Below are 19,075 nucleotides of genomic sequence, written 5' to 3' on the forward strand. Positions count from 1 at the left end.
TACATATCAGCCTAAAAATGTGGGGATATTTATTATAGCAAAAAGTAAAAAATAAAAAACACTGGCTGATCCTGTGGTTCTCTATCTCCCCCTTCCGCCCATGTCCCCACTGCAGTTGGAGATTTTGCAGAGAAGTGTTGGCAGCCAGTGCAATTGCTCAGTTTTCAATGTATTTCTTTACCCTGGGCATTTCTTCCCCATCATATCTGAGAAGCCCATGTGACCATAGAGTCACACATGTGGGCGTATACACAGTGGTAAATGACGGCCCACTCCCTTCCTCCTCCTCACTTACTAACCAGCTAAGACACAGACTGTAGGGGCGTGAAACATCTTATGACTGTTAGAAATTTGTCCACTCCATGTTATTGCCAAAAAATAAGATTTAATTTCAAATACACTACAGTACCAAAAGTATTGTGACACCTTCCTTTACACACAGATGAACTTTAATGGCACCCCAGTCTTATTCTGTAAGGTTCAATATTGAGTTAGCCCACCCCTTGCAGCTACAACAGCTTCAACTCTTTTGGGAAGGCTTTCCACAGGGTTTAGGAGTGTGTCTATGGACGAGAAGGCCTGGCTCGCAGTCTCCGCTCTAATTCATCCCAAAGGTGTTTTATCGGGTTGAGGTCAGGCCAGTCAAGTTCATCCACCCCAAATTCGCTAATCCATGTCTTTATGGACTTTGCTTTGTGCACTGGTGCAAATCATTTGGTGGAGGGGGGATTATGGTGTGGGGTTGTTTTTCAGGGGTTGGGCTTGGTCCCTTAGCTCCAGTGAAGGAAACTTTTAAGGAGTCAGCATACCAAGACATTTTGGACAATTTCATGCTCCCAACTTTGTGGGAACAGTTTGGAGACAGCCCCTTCCTGTTCCAACATGACTGCGCACCAGTGCACAAAGCAAGGTCCATAAAGACATGGATGAGTTTGGAGTGGAGGAACTTGACTGGCCTGCACAGAGTCCTGACCTCAACCCGATAGAACACCTTTTGGATGAATTAGAGCGGACACTGAGCCAGGCCTTCTTGTCCAACTTCAGTGCCTGACCTCACAAATGTGCTTATGGAAGAACGGTCAAACATTCCCATAGACACACGCCTAAACCTTGTGCATAGCCTTCCAAGAAAAGTTGAAGCTATTGCAAAGGGTTGGCCAACTCAATATTAAACCCTACGGACTAAGATTGGGATGCCATTAAATTTCATGTGCGTGTAAAGGCAGGTGTCCAAATACTTTTGGTAATATAGAGTATATATTTGTATTGACAAATCAAAGCAGTTTGATAGTTATTTTTACTCTGTAACCCAAAGGCTGTTTTTTTTTTTTTTTCCAAACATGTGACCAGTCCTCCTGCCACTGTTTTCTTTACAGGCAGGCTGGGAAAGAGCTGGGTTATGTGATAGCTGTATATCAATTAAGAGAAAAGGTACTTAGCTGTTTTTTTAATTGAAATAATAAAATTCGATTTTTTTTTTCTATTCAAATAATTACAGTACCTCTCCTGCTGCCTATAAAAGTGATCCAGTGGCGAATACGCCTCTGGGACGCCATATGGGCTGCTGTTTAAAAAAATACCGGGATTATGGCAGCTAGTAGCTGCTGCATTAACCCCGGTATTTAACATCAAAGTAATGACGGATATATACAGTGGACGGCCCGGAAGTGGTTAAACAGTGCGTTTAGTATCTCTTTAGTCTACCCCAGCAATTTGACATCTTCAGCCATGTAAGTTGAAGAATTAACACAAACACAGACTCCCTAATACAGTGCCAAAGAATGGTATTAGGAAACTAGAAAAAGGTGGTTCCACAGCGGTCACACCTTTTGTTCTTAAATAAAAAAAAAAAAACAAAAAAACAAAAACAAAAAAAAAAACACAACATTTGTCTTGACATATACCTTGGCGATTGGATTAAGGTCACTGTGCTACCTGCATAGATATAAATGCTAGTGTATGCCCGTAACACTCATTTAAATTGAAAAAGTGGATTTGATAAGCCACAAACATCCTCAACATTACATAAGTCTATTTGAATGAAAATAGCGAATACTAGCTCCAAGTAAGAAATATTTACTGAACACACACACTTTATATAACAGCTGAAGCAAACTGTAAAAACCTGGTGGAGTGATATCAAGTATGTTACTAACCCTTTCGCTGTCACGGACATATTATGGAGTCTGTCCTCAGCCCCTCTTTACAGCACAGTCCCCCCTTTATATCCGTGTCCTCAGTGCCCCTTTACATTAATGTAACAGGGACTGCTGTGTAAAGGTGGCACTGTAATGTAAAGGGGACTGCTATGCAAAGGGGACTGCAATGATTACAGTGCCCCTTTACATTGCTGTCCCATTTTACAGTGCCCCTAGCAATCACAGCCTCCTTCACCACAGTGCCCCTGCAGTCTGCCCACCCACCCTTTCCTCTCTAACATGACACTTCCCTATTCTAAGTTCTGCCTGCCCAGGACTCATACCAATGGCAGGGCAGAGGCTGTGATCAGTCCGTGATTGCTCTTCTGGCTCCCCCACCCACCTGACGAGGTGATCCTATCAGCAGGGTGGAAGGAGCTCTCCATTCTGATCTGCAGCTCCTCCCACCCCGTCCTACTGATTGGATGACATCATCGACCAGGTGGGAGCCGGGAGAGGACAAACTGGCATGGCCGCACAGCAAAAGCGAGTGGCGACCGCGGTCAGCTATAGCCCTGTGCTCATCTCCTGCTATGTGGTCTGGTCATCAACAGGCCACAGACCAGCACCAGTCCACGGTCCGGGGGTTGGGGACCCCCGCTGTAAAGGCTTGGGGCTTTAATCCATCTTCGGGCCTAAAACATTCACATTGCCATGTGTGCATAAAATACAAAAACGATTCTGGCAGTGAAAGGGTAAAGCATGCCCAACACTCAGCAGGATATAGTATTTCAATAACGTCCCACTGCTGTGCAAACCTATTGTAGAATAGCTTTTATATTCTTATTGAACACCCTGCCATGGGCACATTTAGGCTGCAGTTGCAAGCAGGCCAAAAGGGGTGAGGTAAGCAGTGTCTACGGGTACAGACACTGATGGCCAGATTCTACCCATCAGTGGCTTTACACTTCTTGGAAGGTGACAGCGCTCAAGTGTGCCCCCAGCTGCACCAAGCCTAGAGCAGGCATTAAAGAGACACCATCATCTTGCCCATATAGGGCAAAGTGATCATATCTGTAAAAGACACCATCCTTAATTTACTGCTCGGGTCTAGTTGCCAACTGCTAAACCTGAGCAATGTCACATGACAGAGGGGTGACACCTTTAAACTCTGACACCAGACAGCATCAATTATTTTAAGGGTAGCTGTGACAGAACAACAAACAGCAGAAGATCTCTGGAGCATAACTTGGTTGGGATTCACAGAGATGCTGTCACTGAGAGGAGTAGGGGTTGGAGAGAAGAAACTGTAAAAACCATGACTTTGAAGCTGAGTAAGCTGACAATTTGTTCACCATTGGTTACCTGCAATCGCTTTTCTAGAAAGAGGTTTCCACCTTCTAAGCCATATTGATGTTCATAAGGATAACTCCAATCTCTGATCAAAAACATGAGGGTCTGAAATGACAATATATATTACACATAAATCTACCGGTATATGGGAAAAAAAAAATAAAAAAAAAAAACCCACACACCGACAAGGCTTAATCTAGAATACCTATGAAATACCAACAAATTATCTAGTTACCTAGCTTTGCTCGGATTACTAAATCAATTATTCAAAAGTTAAATAAAAATACAGTTGAATTGCTAAAACAACTCCACTCTGCCCAACTGACAAGCTATTCAGGATCAGCCAAAGCAGAGGTTCATACTGACCAAGCGAGGCATCCTATCACAGTGATTGGTAATAAAAAAAAAAAAAAAAAAAAAAAAAGCAGTATTGTAACTTTGGCCAATTAGAACTCCTCAGTATTTGGCTGAAGCAGGGACACTGAAAGCTGCAAGTATATAAATGCAATTCTACATGCCCATACTTTATACTTGACGACCATGTACCACTTTAAACTCAAGCTCCGTGCCATAAAGATCTATAGCTCAGGGCATGCTAGTGCAATCATGTAAATTGAAGTTACTTCTGTTCCCCTGATACAGAGATCTTTAGATCTATAAACTCGTTCGGATCCTTCTGCTCGTAGCACACCAATTTGCAGGCAGCCAGGAATAATTGTTGACTGTACAGAAATTAAGGAGCATTTCACGGACTTGCTATGTGCAGAGTGGAGCGCTAGAAACAGGCACCTGCTGGCCATCAGTTTAAAGAAGAGGATCTAGATTGGGGGAAGTAAGCACATGCAATCTTGCAAACTTTTGAGCACAACTATAGCATACAAAACAGCTCCTATTGTAAAAAAATGTTAATATGATTGTGTAATTCACCTGAAAGGGTTTTTTGTAGATTTCTTCCATCGCAAGGCGTCCATACTCTGTAAAAAGCTAGAAAACCAGTGTTAGTTTTGTAAAACCATATGCGCACCAATCAGAAAATTCCCTGGGGGAAGCCAGGAAAATTTGTGCTTTTACAGTACAAGCATTTGCTTCTCATCAAATATTTAAATAAATAAGCTACCAATTAACCCTGAGTAGCACTAGATGCAGAACACACATACAGATACAAACACATCCAGCTTTGATTATGCAATCCATTCTAAATATTAAATTAATCAGTTACTTCTGTTTTGAAAAAGAAAAAAGGATAATGTGGGACAGGACAACTCATTAAGCCAAATGCCGATCCAAAAGGTATCAAAAATGTACACATTATAATGAAAAATACATTTCCAAAAATTGCACACACCTAAACATTACCCAATAAAAAGTAACAATGTTCCTTACACATACAGAGCCCCAAATCACACCTTATATACAGGCCCCCTAAAAATTAAAACAATCCTTAAGGCATAGGTAGAATTAGAAGTAGGGTTGTCCCGATACCGATACTAGTATCGGTATCGGCACCGATACCGAGCATTTGCCCAAGTACTTGTACTCGGGAAAATGCTCCCGATGCTTCCCCGATACCTTGACTGTCAGCGGTGATCGGCGCGTGGGGGAGTTACAAGCTTCTCCCCCCGCGGCTTTCAGCTGCTTTAGTGACATACAGCGGTGATCGGTGCTTGTAACTCCCCCACACACGATCACCGCTGACTGTCACCTCATCCCCCTTAGTCCCCCTCCGTTGCGCTGTCCCCCTCCGTTGCTCTGTCCCCCTCCGTTGCTCTGTCCCGTTGCGCTGTCCCCCTGCGTTGCGCTGTCCCCCTCCGCTGTCCCCCTGCGTTGCTCTGTCCCCCTCCGCTGTCCCCCTGCGTTGCTCTGTCCCCCTCCGCTGTCCCCCTGCGTTGCTCTGTCCCCCTCCGCTGTCCCCCTGCGTTGCTCTGTCCCCCTCCGCTGTCCCCCTGCGTTGCTCTGTCCCCCTCCGCTGTCCCCCTGCGTTGCTCTGTCCCCCTCCGCTGTCCCCCTGCGTTGCTCTGTCCCCCTCCGCTGTCCCCCTGCGTTGCTCTGTCCCCCTCCGCTGTCCCCCTGCGTTGCTCTGTCCCCCTCCGCTGTCCCCCTGCGTTGCTCTGTCCCCCTCCGCTGTCCCCCTGCGTTGCTCTGTCCCCCTCCGCTGTCCCCCTGCGTTGCTCTGTCCCCCTGCGTTGCTCTGTCCCCCTCCGCTGTCCCCCTGCGTTGCTCTGTCCCCCTCCGCTGTCCCCCTGCGTTGCTCTGTCCCCCTCCGCTGTCCCCCTGCGTTGCTCTGTCCCCCTCCGCTGTCCCCCTGCGTTGCTCTGTCCCCCTCCGCTGTCCCCCTGCGTTGCTCTGTCCCCCTCCGCTGTCCCCCTGCGTTGCTCTGTCCCCCTCCGCTGTCCCCCTGCGTTGCTCTGTCCCCCTCCGCTGTCCCCCTGCGTTGCTCTGTCCCCCTCCGCTGTCCCCCTGCGTTGCTCTGTCCCCCTCCGCTGTCCCCCTGCGTTGCTCTGTCCCCCTCCGCTGCTCTGTCCCCCTCCTCTGTCCCCCTCCTCTGTCCCCCTCCTCTGTCCCCCTCCTCTGTCCCCCTCCGCTCCTCTGTCCCCCTCCTCTGTCCCCCTCCGCTCCTCTGTCCCGCTCCTCTGTCCCGCTCCTCTGTCCCGCTCCTCTGTCCCGCTCCGCTCCTCTGTCCCCCTCCTCTGTCCCCCTCCGCTCCTCTGTCCCGCTCCTCTGTCCCCCTCCGCTCCTCTGTCCCGCTCCTCTGTCCCCCTCCGCTCCTCTGTCCCGCTCCTCTGTCCCCCTCCGCTCCGCTGTCCCGCTCCTCTGTCCCCCTCCGCTGTCCCCCTCCGCTGTCCCCCTCCGCTGTCCCCCTCCGCTGTCCCCCTCCGCTGTCCCCCTCCGCTGCTCTGTCCCCCTCCGCTGCTCTGTCCCCCTCCGCTGCTCTGTCCCCCTCCGCTGCTCTGTCCCCCTCCGTTGCTCTGTCCCCCTCCTCTGTCCCCCTCCGCTCCTCTGTCCCCCTCCTCTGTCCCCCTCCGCTCCTCTGTCCCCCTCCTCTGTCCCCCTCCGCTCCTCTGTCCCGCTCCTCTGTCCCGCTCCTCTGTCCCGCTCCGCTCCTCTGTCCCGCTCCTCTGTCCCCCTCCGCTCCTCTGTCCCGCTCCTCTGTCCCCCTCCGCTCCTCTGTCCCCCTCCGCTCCTCTGTCCCCCTCCGCTCCTCTGTCCCCCTCCGCTCCTCTGTCCCCCTCCGCTCCTCTGTCCCCCTCCGCTCCTCTGTCCCCCTCCGCTCCTCTGTCCCCCTCCGCTCCTCTGTCCCGCTCCTCTGTCCCCCTCCGTTGCTCTGTCCCCCTCCGCTGTCCCCCTCCGTTGCTCTGTCCCCCTCCTCTGTCCCCCTCCTCTGTCCCCCTCCGTTGCTCTGTCCCCCTCCTCTGTCCCCCTCCGCTCCTCTGTCCCCCTCCGCTCCTCTGTCCCCCTCCGCTGTCCCCCTCCTCTGTCCCCCTCCTCTGTCCCCCTCCGCTCCTCTGTCCCCCTCCGCTGTCCCCCTCCGCTCCGCTGTCCCCCTCCGCTCCTCTGTCCCCCTCCGCTGTCCCCCTCCGCTCCGCTGTCCCCCTCCGCTGTCCCCCTCCGCTCCGCTGTCCCCCTCCGCTGTCCCCCTCCGCTGTCCCCCTCCGCTGTCCCCCTCCGCTGTCCCCCTCCGCTGTCCCCCTCCGCTGTCCCCCTCCGCTGTCCCCCTCCGCTGTCCCCCTCCGCTGTCCCCCTCCGCTGTCCCCCTCCGCTGTCCCCCTCCGCTGTCCCCCTCCGCTGTCCCCCTCCGCTGTCCCCCTCCGCTGTCCCCCTCCGCTGTCCCCCTCCGCTGTCCCCCTCCGCTCCTCTGTCCCCCTCCGCTGTCCCCCTCCGCTCCTCTGTCCCCCTCCGCTGTCCCCCTCCGCTCCTCTGTCCCCCTCCGCTGTCCCCCTCCGCTCCTCTGTCCCCCTCCGCTGTCCCCCTCCGCTCCTCTGTCCCCCTCCGCTGTCCCCCTCCGCTCCTCTGTCCCCCTCCGCTCCTCTGTCCCCCTCCTCTGTCCCCCTCCGCTCCTCTGTCCCCCTCCGCTCCTCTGTCCCCCTCCGCTCCTCTGTCCCCCTCCGCTCCTCTGTCCCCCTCCGCTCCTCTGTCCCCCTCCGCTCCTCTGTCCCCCTCCGCTCCTCTGTCCCCCTCCGCTCCTCTGTCCCCCTCCGCTCCTCTGTCCCCCTCCGCTGTCGTCCTTCTTTGCTCTGTCCCCCTCCGTTCCGGCTTTCCGCTGTCCCCCTCTCTCTTCCTCTGTCCCCTCCGTTCTGCTGTCTCTCCGCTGTGTGAATGGACAGAGTCAGCTGACTCTGTCTATTCACATAACTGAAACATTGTAATCACCTGTGATTACAATGTGTCAGTTTATGAATGGAGAGGAGCCGCTGTCTTCTCTCCATTCGTTGTCAGTGCAGCTGAGGCTGCAGAGAAAGGGACTGGGGAATCTCTATCCTCAGTCTCTTTCTCTGTCTCAAGGGGGAGATATCAGAGGTCTGTTAAGACCCCAATATCTCACCAAAGCCCCCCAACAGGGCTGATAAAAAAAAAAAAAAAAAAAAACACTGTCACGTGACATTAAAAAAAAAGTATTGGTAATCAGTATCGGCGAGTACTTGAAAAAAAGTATCGGTACTTGTACTCGGTCCTAAAAAAGTGGTATCGGGACAACCCTAAAATTAGGAGAGATCCTCCATTTCTACCTGAGCCTTGAGAATTTTAATAATCTATAGAAAGCCTGAATACAAGGTGTGGTTTGGGGTCTGTATGTGTAATAAATACGGTTCTTACTTTTTATTGGGTGAACTTTGAGTGTGATTGTGGATTTTTTTTTTTAATAAAAAAAAGTATATTTTTGATACTTTGATGGGCTTTTAGCTTACTGTACTAAAGTGTCCTGTCCTATATTTAAAAAAAAAAATCTTTTTTAATGGTTTATTTAGTAGGGATCCCCGCCCAAATTTGAGGAGTAGCATTTTGACCCATCTGTCTGAGGGTCCCATATCTGATTTTTAATTGTAACTGTTACTTTTGTTTAGTTTATTCTATTCTTTCCCCAAAATGTACACATTTCTGTCTACTCCCCTTGAGAGAAATGCAAATAGGGCTCTCCCAACTTCAAACTTTTGTTCTACAATCTACCAATTGTATCTACTGTAATCCAAAAATGTAAACTAAACAGTTCACTTAAAAAAAACAACAAAAACAACAAAAAACACACAAAAAACAAAAACAAAAACACATCCACTACATCCCCCCTGTGACCAGGGGGCCACCTGCCTCACTGGTATAGCTACAAGAAGCATAGGAACACAGTGTCCCCTGAGCAATGGGCCCAGCCAAGTATACCAATACCAAGTGCCCTAACAGCAGCATATCTTTTGGATTAAGCAGAGGTACATTGGGAAACGTACAAAAACTGGTCTAAGTGCAGCTGTGCATGGTAGCCAATCCGCTTCTAATTTCAGCTTTTTCAATTAAGCTTTGGCAATAAAACTTAGCAGCGGACTGGTTTCTATGCAAAATTTGGGCTGAAATCAGACCTGAAACGGTGAACCAGGACACACAGGACCCCTGTTGGAAGCCGCATTGGCATCCAGTGTGAACTGAGCTTAAGGCTTGTCAGTGTCTCAACCCCTGAAGGTACAAGCCTATATAACCCAGGGTCCACAAATTCTCAGCCTGTGTCCTGTATGGTGCGATTAAGTACATTTTTTTTCCTTTTTAATGGGATGTATTTTGCATTATTATGGACTCCCCTTATACATAGATTATTGCATATTATATGTAGGAACAAACATGAAGACCAAAAAAGCATTAAAAAAAAAAAAAAAGGAAAGTTATTACTCTTTCACATTTTTCTCGTGTTGAGAACCCATTCAAAATAAATATTAACAATGCATGGGCATTATAATGTGAACAAGTTCAAATAAAAACAAATTGAGGCTGCTCATCCTACAGTACTCTCAAAATATATACCTGTAAATGCTGCAGATCATCTTCTTGAACGTTCTGCGACAAATTATATACCTGTGAGAAACACAATGCATTATACGCGTTCCATTTTCATCAGCAGTAAAAAAGTTATTTTAAAATTGATAGATAAATGTACAGTAAGAACCCAAATTGTAGCAGTATGCCCAATTGAAGAATTCTCCCTTAAACCTACCTTAAAACTTATAGCTCCTAAATAAACCTAAATTATAAATATGGTCCACTTTTCCTATCACAAAGGATCAGAATTGTCATAAAAAGAACACACGACTCTTCAATCACCTAACCAGATTTTTTTTTTCCATTACAATATTTTTTTTTGTTTTAGTCTAGGTTAACAAATTAGTAAATTTTTTTGGAACCCAAGCGGCTTTTGGTATATTAAATACATTCTTGTGCAAGCCTTTCACCCTGACACAAAACGAGCTAGTCATTATTATAAGTGACCTGTTATCACTGTTGCCTTAAAGTGGAACTAAAGGCACAAATACTTACTTCTGCCTCGACGGTCTGATGCCCGATAGATCCCCCGTCAGTATCTTGTCCCCAGCTTCTTCCTGGTGGTGGTCTTTGGCCACCTTGATTGGCAGGCACAGGATGGAGTCACTCCCTCACATGTGAAGGAGTCATTTCAGCACACTGGCACTATGCCAAAAACGTAAACGGAGATGCGAAGCTCCGTTTATATTTTGGGGAAGATTGCGAACAAGCAGGCAAGCGCATTTTATTGTAGAAGAGACATTGCCATTGCTTTTAAACAGAAGCTTATTGCTGCTTTTTTAAATACAAGTTTTAATAAAAGGATGGTATTTATAGAAAGCTATATTTTTTTAACGATATGGTATCGTTTGAGGAGGCAAAGCCACAAATGCTCGCAATTTTTTTGGGGAAAGGATTGTTTTCTGGTTTGCCTGGACCCGGTATCCCTAATTAACCCTTGATGGGAGAAAAAGTACTATTAAGCCCTACAAGTAACTAGGTCCCTTGCAACCAGGCAAGAGCACAAGTGGCGTTTTCTGTTGCGGCGTTTACAACGTGGTGAAGCACTGTGGTGTATCTTCAGTCCTGAGTGGAGCTGCATGTATTAAAGATCCACTTGAGAAGCATTTTCTTGATTGGACACTATATGGATGTGACTCTCAAATGGGATGTTTATTATGTTCTTAGTTTTTTTTGCATGGAGTAATTGAAATGGAATGTTTATTAGGTTTTCGTTTTTGTGGGTGGAGCAACTAAAAATCATGATTGAGATGTTGGATATTCACATGAATTTTTACATCTTTTGAATGGGACACATGGGTTAACATTTTTTTTTTTATTTTCAGTTTTGTGTGAGTAATACAGAATTTATTCTACATGAGGACACTTTTTATATTGATTGACATTCATATTAATGGATATAGATGTGTAATTATACACTTGTTAGTGGGTTGTATTAGCACTATAGCGCTGTACCATATTTATTATTTTTCAAAGCTTGAGCTACCGAAGCCTGATGGCGAATAGCCGAGAAAACACCAACACTCCTATATGGAAGAGCCATTACCGAAAGAGCGGAACTCAGCCGTAGAACTAAGCTGATGAATACAATGAGCATTTTAAATTTGAAAAAACTGTGCCCCTTGTATGGACCCTCAGGAAGCTGAACCAAGGAGAGCTTGAAATGTGCGTGTACTTTTTCTGAAGTGTCAAAGCCTGGTGCCCAACAATCACATTTGTGATAAATCCTTACAGCTAACAGCAGGATATAGACACAATTATGTGAGTGGCAGCATAACACAGGCCAGTTGGTTAATTCATTAATGGTTATTGCATGTAAAATTTGGGGTATATTTTAATATTGAATGCGATAATAAATGAGCCAAATCATCCATGTAAATTTTGCGGTATTACAAAATTTGTTTAACAGGTTCAGTAAATATCGCAAAAAAAAAAAATTGAAATGAATGAATTTCCAAAATTAAAAATATATATTTTTTAGACATACTCTGTTAATAATTTGGAATACCAACAGATTGACATCGATAAAATCATTTAGTCTGATTAAAATTGTTATATTTACACAGGATATGGTGTCCTGATTTATGGGTGGGGGGCCTTGTATGTGTGTGATATAGATATAATCTTAGTGAACTGACCCTTGGGTCACACAAGGAGCTGTTCCATGGCTCTAGTTACCACAATATACAAAGGTAAAGTAAGTGCCAAAAGCAGTGCTCGGTGCCTGAAGATCATGTTACAGGCTATACCTGCAATCTTAAGGCCTGTGGGGGTCCAGGTAGAGCTTTCAAAGCGGTTACTGAATATAGACCAGCCTTTTTCAACCAGGATGCTCAGGCACCCTGGAGGTGCCTTAAAGCTTCTTCAGGGGTGCCTTGACAAAATGTCCAAAAAACAAGTCCCAAAATTGTATGCAAGCCCACGGGTGGATCAAGCCTGTCTTTTAGTTACACAAAGCCATGGGTTTTCATTGTGCACCATTACAACCTTCCAGCCGCCACCATCCTAACAATCAATGACATCATTGGTTGATGAGGACATCAAGCGCCTGTAAAACATCCTTGCTTGCCCATCCCCTACCCCCTCTCTTAGTACTGGAGTCACATTAAGAGCCCATTCACACAGGGACGACTTGTCAGGCGACCTAGTCGCCTGACAAGTCGCCTCCCGTTCTGTGCTATGGAACCGTTCTAAGGGGAGCGACGCAAGTCGCTCCGACTTAGAAAAAGGTTCCTGTACGACTTCGGGGGCGACTTGCATAGACTTCTATACAGAAGTCGTTTTGCAAGTCGCCCAGGCAGTCGTTTGCAGGTCGCCTCGCTGAGGCGACCTGCAAGTCGTGTTGCCCCTGTGTGAATGGGGTCTCAGGGAGGGAGAGAAACTGAGGGAGCTCACCTCCAACGTTGGGTGTCCTATGTGTGTGTATGTTGCTGTGTTATGTAAAACGATTAGCTTGGTTTTTTACATTTTAAAAAGGGTGCCTTGACTGAAAAAAAGGTTGAGAAACACTGATATAGACCGATGCAGATCGGGGCTGTGAAGAGAGTAGCTCATGTAGCGTATTTAGGGTCTTGCTTGAAGTTACCAATGACAAAACTATCCACATATAAATAACGTATGTGTGTATGTAAATATGGGCATAAAAAAAAAAAAAAATTTATATATATATATATATATATATATATATATATATATATATATATATATATATATATATATATATATATATATATATATATATATATATATAAAGGATTTAGTCAGCCACCAATTGTGCAAGTTCTCCCACTTAAAAAGATGAGAGGCCTGTAACTGTCATCATAGGTATACCTCCACTATGAGAGACAAAATGTAGAAACAATTTTAGACAACCACACTGTCTGATTTTTGAAAGAATTTATTTGCAAATTATGGTAGAAAATAAGTATTAGGTCACCTACAAACAAGCAAGATTTCTGGCTCTCACAGACCTGTATCTTCTTCTTTAAGAGGCTCCTTTGTCCTCCACTCATTACCTGTATTAATGGCACCTGTTTGAACTTGTTATCAGTATAAAAGACACCTGTCCACAACCTCAAACAGTCACACTCCAAACTCCACTATGGCGAAGACCAAAGACCTGTCGAAGAACACCAGAAACAAAATTGTACCAGGCTGGGAAGACTGAATCTGCAATAGGCAAGCAGCTTGGTGTGAAGAAATCAACTGTGGGAGCAATAATTAAAAAATGGAAGACATACAAGACCACTGATAATCTCCCTCGATCTGGGGCTCCACGCAAGATCTCACCCCGTGGGGTCAAAATTATCAAAAGAACGGTGAGCAAAAATCCCAGAACCACACAGAGGGACCTAGTAAATGACCTGCAGAGAGCTGGGACCAACGTAACAAAGGCTACCATCAGTAACACACTACGCCGACAGGGACTCAGATCCTGCAGTGCCAGACGTGTCCCCCTGCTTAAGCCAGCACATGTCCAGGCCCCTCTGAGGTTTGCTAGAGAGCATTTGGATGACCCAGAAGAGGATTGGGAGAACGTCATATGGTCAGATGAAACTGGTAGAAACACAACTCGTCGTGTTTGGAGGAGAGAGAATGCTGCGTTGCCATCAAAAAGCACCATACCTACTGTGAAGCATGGGGGTGGTAACATCATGCTTTGGGGCTGTTTCTCTGCAAAGGGAACAGGACGACTGATCTGTGTACATGAAAGAATGAATGGGGCCATGTATCGTGAGATTTTGAGTGCAAACCTCCTCCCATCAGCAAGGGCATTGAAGATGAAATGTGGCTGGGTCTTTCAGCATGACAATGATCCCAAACACACCGCTTGGGCAACGAAGGAATGGCTTCGTAAGAAGCATTTCAAGGTCCTGGAGTGGCCTAACCAGTCTCCAGATCTCACCCCCATAGAAAACCTTTGGAGGGAGTTGAAAGTCCGTGTTGCCCAGCGACAGCCCCAAAACATCACTGCTCTAGAGGAGATCTGCATGGAGGAATGGGCCAACATACCAGCAACAGTGTGTGACAACCTTGTGAAGACTTACAAAAAACGTTTGACTTGCTAACAAAGGTAATATAACAAAGAATTGAGATGAACTTTTGATATTGACCAAATACTTATTTTCCACCATAATTTGCAAATAAATACTTTCAAAAATCAGACAATGTGATTGTCTGGATTTGTTTCCACATTTTGTCTCTCATAGTTGAGGTATACCTATGATGACAATTAGGCCCCTTTCACACTGGGGCGGTGGGGGCGTCGGCGGTACAACAGCGCTATTTTTAGCGCTGCTGTACCGTCGTTCTTGCAGCGGTATTCGGCCGCTAGCGGTTCGGTTTTAACCCCCGCTGGTGGCTGAAAAAGGGTTAAATCCGCTCGTACAGCGCCGCTATAGCCGCGGTATAGCCGCGCTGTCCCATTGATTTCAATGGGCAGGAGCAGTGAATACACCGCTCCTTCCCCGCTCCAAAGAAGCGGCTCGCAGCACCGTCCTGCGAGCACACCGCTTCAGTGTGAAAGCCCTCGGGCTTTCACACTGAACAAACAGCGGAGGCTGTTTAGGGGCGGTTTTCAGGCGGTATTTTTAGCGCAATACCGCCTGAAAACCGCTCCAGTGTGAAAGGGGCCTTACAGGCCTCTCTAGTCTTTTTACATGGGAGAACTTGCACAATTGGTGGCTGACTAAATACTTTTTTGCCCCAATGTGAATATATATATTTTAATTACACAAACACACATATATATTATATATATATATATATATATATATATATATATATTATATATATATATATATATATATATATATATATATATATATATATATATATATATATATATATATATATATATATTTATTTATTACACAAACACACATAATTTTTGACTTGGCTGTAAAACCCATTTCTAGTAGAGTACAGGGCACAAGCCGATTCAGATGTGACTGGGTTATAAGCTGATACTTTCTGGTGATTGCTCCAAGCAGTCCCAAGTTCCGTAGCAAGCAATTAAGGATCACAGAGGGGTGGGTTTCCTGTGTTCTGTACGCCAAGAAATGGATTTTACAAAAATCAAACTTTTTTGTTTATACAGTACAGAACACAGGCAGATTCAGAGACAACTGGGGCATTCCTATAGCAAAACTAATGACAGGAGGTTAAAATGGCAACAAGCCAACATACCCCTCATAACAAAAATTCCAGACTCGATTCAAACGGCAACCTGAAGCCATACTGAAACCCCAAAAAGAGGGGAGGGACCTCTGTGTCCCATCATGTACTCCAAGAAAAGGATTTTTACAGGTAAGCTGTTATAAAAATCCTATTTTCTTTATCGTACATCATGGGACACAGAGCCTAAATTAATAACTTAACCACTTGACCACTGGGCACTTAAACCCCCTTAATAACCAGACCAATTTTCAGCTTTTGGTGCTCTCACATTTTGAATGACGACAATTACTCAGTCATGCAACACTGTATCTATATGAATTTTTTGTCCTTTTTTTCACACAAATAGAGCTTTCTTTTGGTGGTATTTAATCACCGCTGGGTTCTTTATTTTTTGCACTATAAAAGAAAAAAGACCGAAAAATCTGTAAAAAAATAAATTTTTCTTCGTTTCTGTTATAAAATTTTGAAAATTAGTAATTTTTCTTCATATATTTTGGCCAAAATTCATACCGCTACATATCTTTGGTAAAAATAACCCAAATTAGTGTATATTATTTGGTCTTTGTGAAAGTTATAGCGTCCACAAGCTATGGTACCAATATCTGAAAATTGATCACACCTGAAGTACTGACGGCCTATCTCAGTTCTTGAGACCCTAACATGCCAGAAAAGTACAAATACCCCCCAAATGACCCCTTTTTGGAAAGAAGACATTTCAAGGTATTTAGAAAGATGCATGATGAGTTTTTTGAAGTTGTCATTTTTTCCCACAATTCTTTGCAAAATCAAGTTTTTTTTTTTTCTTTTTTTTTTTTTCACAAAATTGTCATATTAGCAGGTTATTTCTCACACACAGCATATGCATACCACAAATTACACCCCAAAACACATTCTGCTATTACTCCCGAGTATGGTGATACCACATGTGTGAGACTTTTACACAGCGTGGCCACATACAGAGGCCCAACATGCAGGGGAGCACCTTCAGGCGTTCTGGAGCACCCAGGCCAATTCTGACATTTCTCTCCTACATGTAAAAATCATCATTTATTTGCTAGAAAATTCCATAGAACCCCAAAACATTATATATGTTTTTTTAGCAAAGACCCTAGAGAATACAATAGCGGTCATTGCAACTTTTTATCTCGCACGATATTTGCGCAGCAATTTTTGGAACGTGTTTTTTTTGGGAAAAAAAATGTTTTTTGCTTTAAAAAAAAACAAAACAGTAAGGTTAGCCCAATGTTTTTGCATAATATGAAAGATGAAGTTACGCCGAGTTAATAGATACCTAACATGTCACCTTTCAAAATTGCACACGCTTGTGGAATGGCGCCAAACTTCACCACTTAAAAATCCCCATAGGCGACGCTTTAAAATTTTTTACTGGTTACAAATTTTGAGTTACAGAGGAGGTCTAGGGCCAAAATTATTGCTCTCGCTCTACCGATCGCAGCGATACCTCACATGTGTGGTTTGAACACCGTTTTCATATGTGGGCGGGACTTACGTATGCGTTCGCTTCTGCATGCGAGCACACGGACAGGGGCGCTTTAAAAAATTTTTATTTTTTTTTTATTGTTCATTTTACTTTATTTTAGTTTGACACTTTTTTCCAAAAAAAAAAATTTTTTGATCACTTTTATTCCTATTACAAGGAATGTAAACATCCCTTGTAATAGGAATATGGCATGACAGGTCCTCTTTACAGTGAGATATGGGGTCAATAAGACCCCACATCTCACCTCTAGGCTGTTCCTGAAATAAAAAAAAAAAAAAAAAAAAAGATCCTGGCTTCGATCATAGCGGTGAGTCGGTAGAAGCACCGGAGGGCGGCGGGAGGGGGGGGCGTCCCCTCTCGCCTCCCGTAAGAACGATCAAGCAGTGTAACAGCCGCTACGATCATTCTTATGGTGTAGGGAATCGCCGGCTGAAAAAGATGATATCTGAATGATGCCTGTAGCTGCACCCATCATTCAGATATCCCCGCACAAAGTCAAGGACGTCGTATGACGGAAGGCGGGAAGTGGTTAAAACGCTTTTTAAAAGTTGTCCATTTATACAATATTTCTAACACATAGCATGTACATACCAAAAATGACCCCCCAAAATAGATTCTCCTACTATTCCTGAGTACGGCGATACCACATGTGTGAGACTTCCACAGCCTGGCCACATACAGAGGCTGGGTACGGCTGAGCATGGCTGGGTATTGCAGAGTATCGCCGAGTATGACTGGGTATGGCAGAGTATGGCTGGGTATCACCGGGTATGGCAGAGTATGGCTGGGTATCACCGAGTATTGCAGAGTATGGCTGGGTATCACCGAGTATTGCAGAGTATGGCTGGGTATCACCGAGTATTGCAGAGTATGGCTGGGTATCACAGAGTATTGCAGAGTATGGCTGGGTATCACCGAGTATGGCTGGGTATCACCGAGTATTGCAGAGTATGGCTGGGTATGGCAGAGTATGGCTGGGTATGGCAGAGTATTGCGGGTTATGGCAGAGTATTGCAGATTTTTGTGGGGTATTGCAAAGCATGGCTGGGTATGGCAGAGTATGGCTGGGTATCACTGAGTATTGCAGAGTATGGCTGGGTATTGCGGGATATTTCAGGGTATTTCAGGGTATTGCAGGGTATGGCAGAGTATTGCGGGGTATGGCAGAGTATTGCGGGGTATGGCAGAGTATTGCGGGGTATGGCAGAGTATTGCGGGGTATGGCAGAGTATTGCGGGGTATGGCAGAGTATTGCGGGGTATGGCAGAGTATTGCGGGGTATGGCAGAGTATTGCGGGGTATGGCAGAGTATTGCAGGGTATGGCAGAGTATTTCGGGGTATTGCAGGGTATGGCAGAGTATTGTGGGGTATTCCAGGGTATGGCAGAGTATTGCGGGGTATTCCAGGGTATGGCAGAGTATTGCGGGGTATGGCAGAGTATTGCGGGGTATTCCAGGGTATGGCAGAGTATTGCGGGGTATGGCAGAGTATTTTGGGGTATTGCAGGGTATGGCAGAGTATTGCGAGGTATTGCAGGGTATGGCAGAGTATTGCGGGGTATTGCAGGGTATGGCAGAGTATTGCGGGGTATTGCAGGGTATGGCAGAGTATTGCGGGGTACTGCAGGGTATGGCAGAGTATTGCGGGGTATTGCAGAGGGAATTGCAGAGTATTGCACAGCATTGCAGGGCATGCAGAGTAGTAGGGATGGCTGAGCATGGATGGATGGATGGCTGGATGTCTCTGTGCAGCGCTGTGGGCACTACAGATGCAGCCCACAACGCTGCAGCCATCCATCCATCCGCCTCTTCGGTCACTGTGTACCGATCGGTACACAGGAGGGGAGGAGAGGGGGAGGAGAAGAACCGGCGTCATCAGATGACGCCGGTTTGTTTACATGTGATCGCTCCGTCATTTGACGGAGCGATCACATGGTAAACGGCCGCGATCAGCGGCCATTTACCGGGATCTGTGATGCGCCGGGTCCGCAGGACCCGGCGATCACGGATGCTCTCGAGTGCGCGCACTAGGGGGCGCGCGAGAGCAGAATTCTGGGAGGACGTCCCTGGACGTCCTCCCAGAGTTAAACAACCGCCCTGTAGCCGTCATTTGGCTATGGGCCGGTTGTTAAGTGGTTAATGGGACGTCCCATAGCAATGCTATTTGAGGGGAGGAAGACACAACCCGCAGGGTATCACCAGACTTGAGGACCTATACTGCTGTCTGCAGCACACTGCGCCCAAAGGCGATATCCTCATACCTCCTTACATCCACTTGCTAAAACTTGGTGAATGTATGCACTGAAGATCAAGTTGCGGCCTTACAGATCTGAGCCTTGGAGGCCTGGTGATGCACTGCCCAAGAAGCACTAACCGACCTTGTAGAGTG

General features: G+C 46.1%; 1 protein-coding gene across 4 annotated transcripts in view; it reads right to left on the reverse strand.

Moving 5' to 3' along the window:
• ATL2 (atlastin GTPase 2) overlaps positions 1-19,075 on the reverse strand; it is a 176,788-nt gene that overhangs the window by 63,709 nt on the left and 94,004 nt on the right. For all 4 annotated transcript variants that reach the window (XM_073628030.1, XM_073628032.1, XM_073628033.1 and 1 more), the window contains 3 exons: positions 9,492-9,542; positions 4,419-4,475; positions 3,504-3,596 (listed from right to left, as the gene is read on the reverse strand). In XM_073628030.1, the coding sequence (XP_073484131.1) occupies positions 3,504-3,596; positions 4,419-4,475; positions 9,492-9,542 (201 nt within the window). The remainder of the gene's footprint in view (positions 1-3,503; positions 3,597-4,418; positions 4,476-9,491; positions 9,543-19,075) is intronic.

Source organism: Aquarana catesbeiana, linkage group LG04 (assembly GCF_042186555.1).
Source record: "Aquarana catesbeiana isolate 2022-GZ linkage group LG04, ASM4218655v1, whole genome shotgun sequence".
Lineage (NCBI taxonomy): Eukaryota > Metazoa > Chordata > Amphibia > Anura > Ranidae > Aquarana > Aquarana catesbeiana.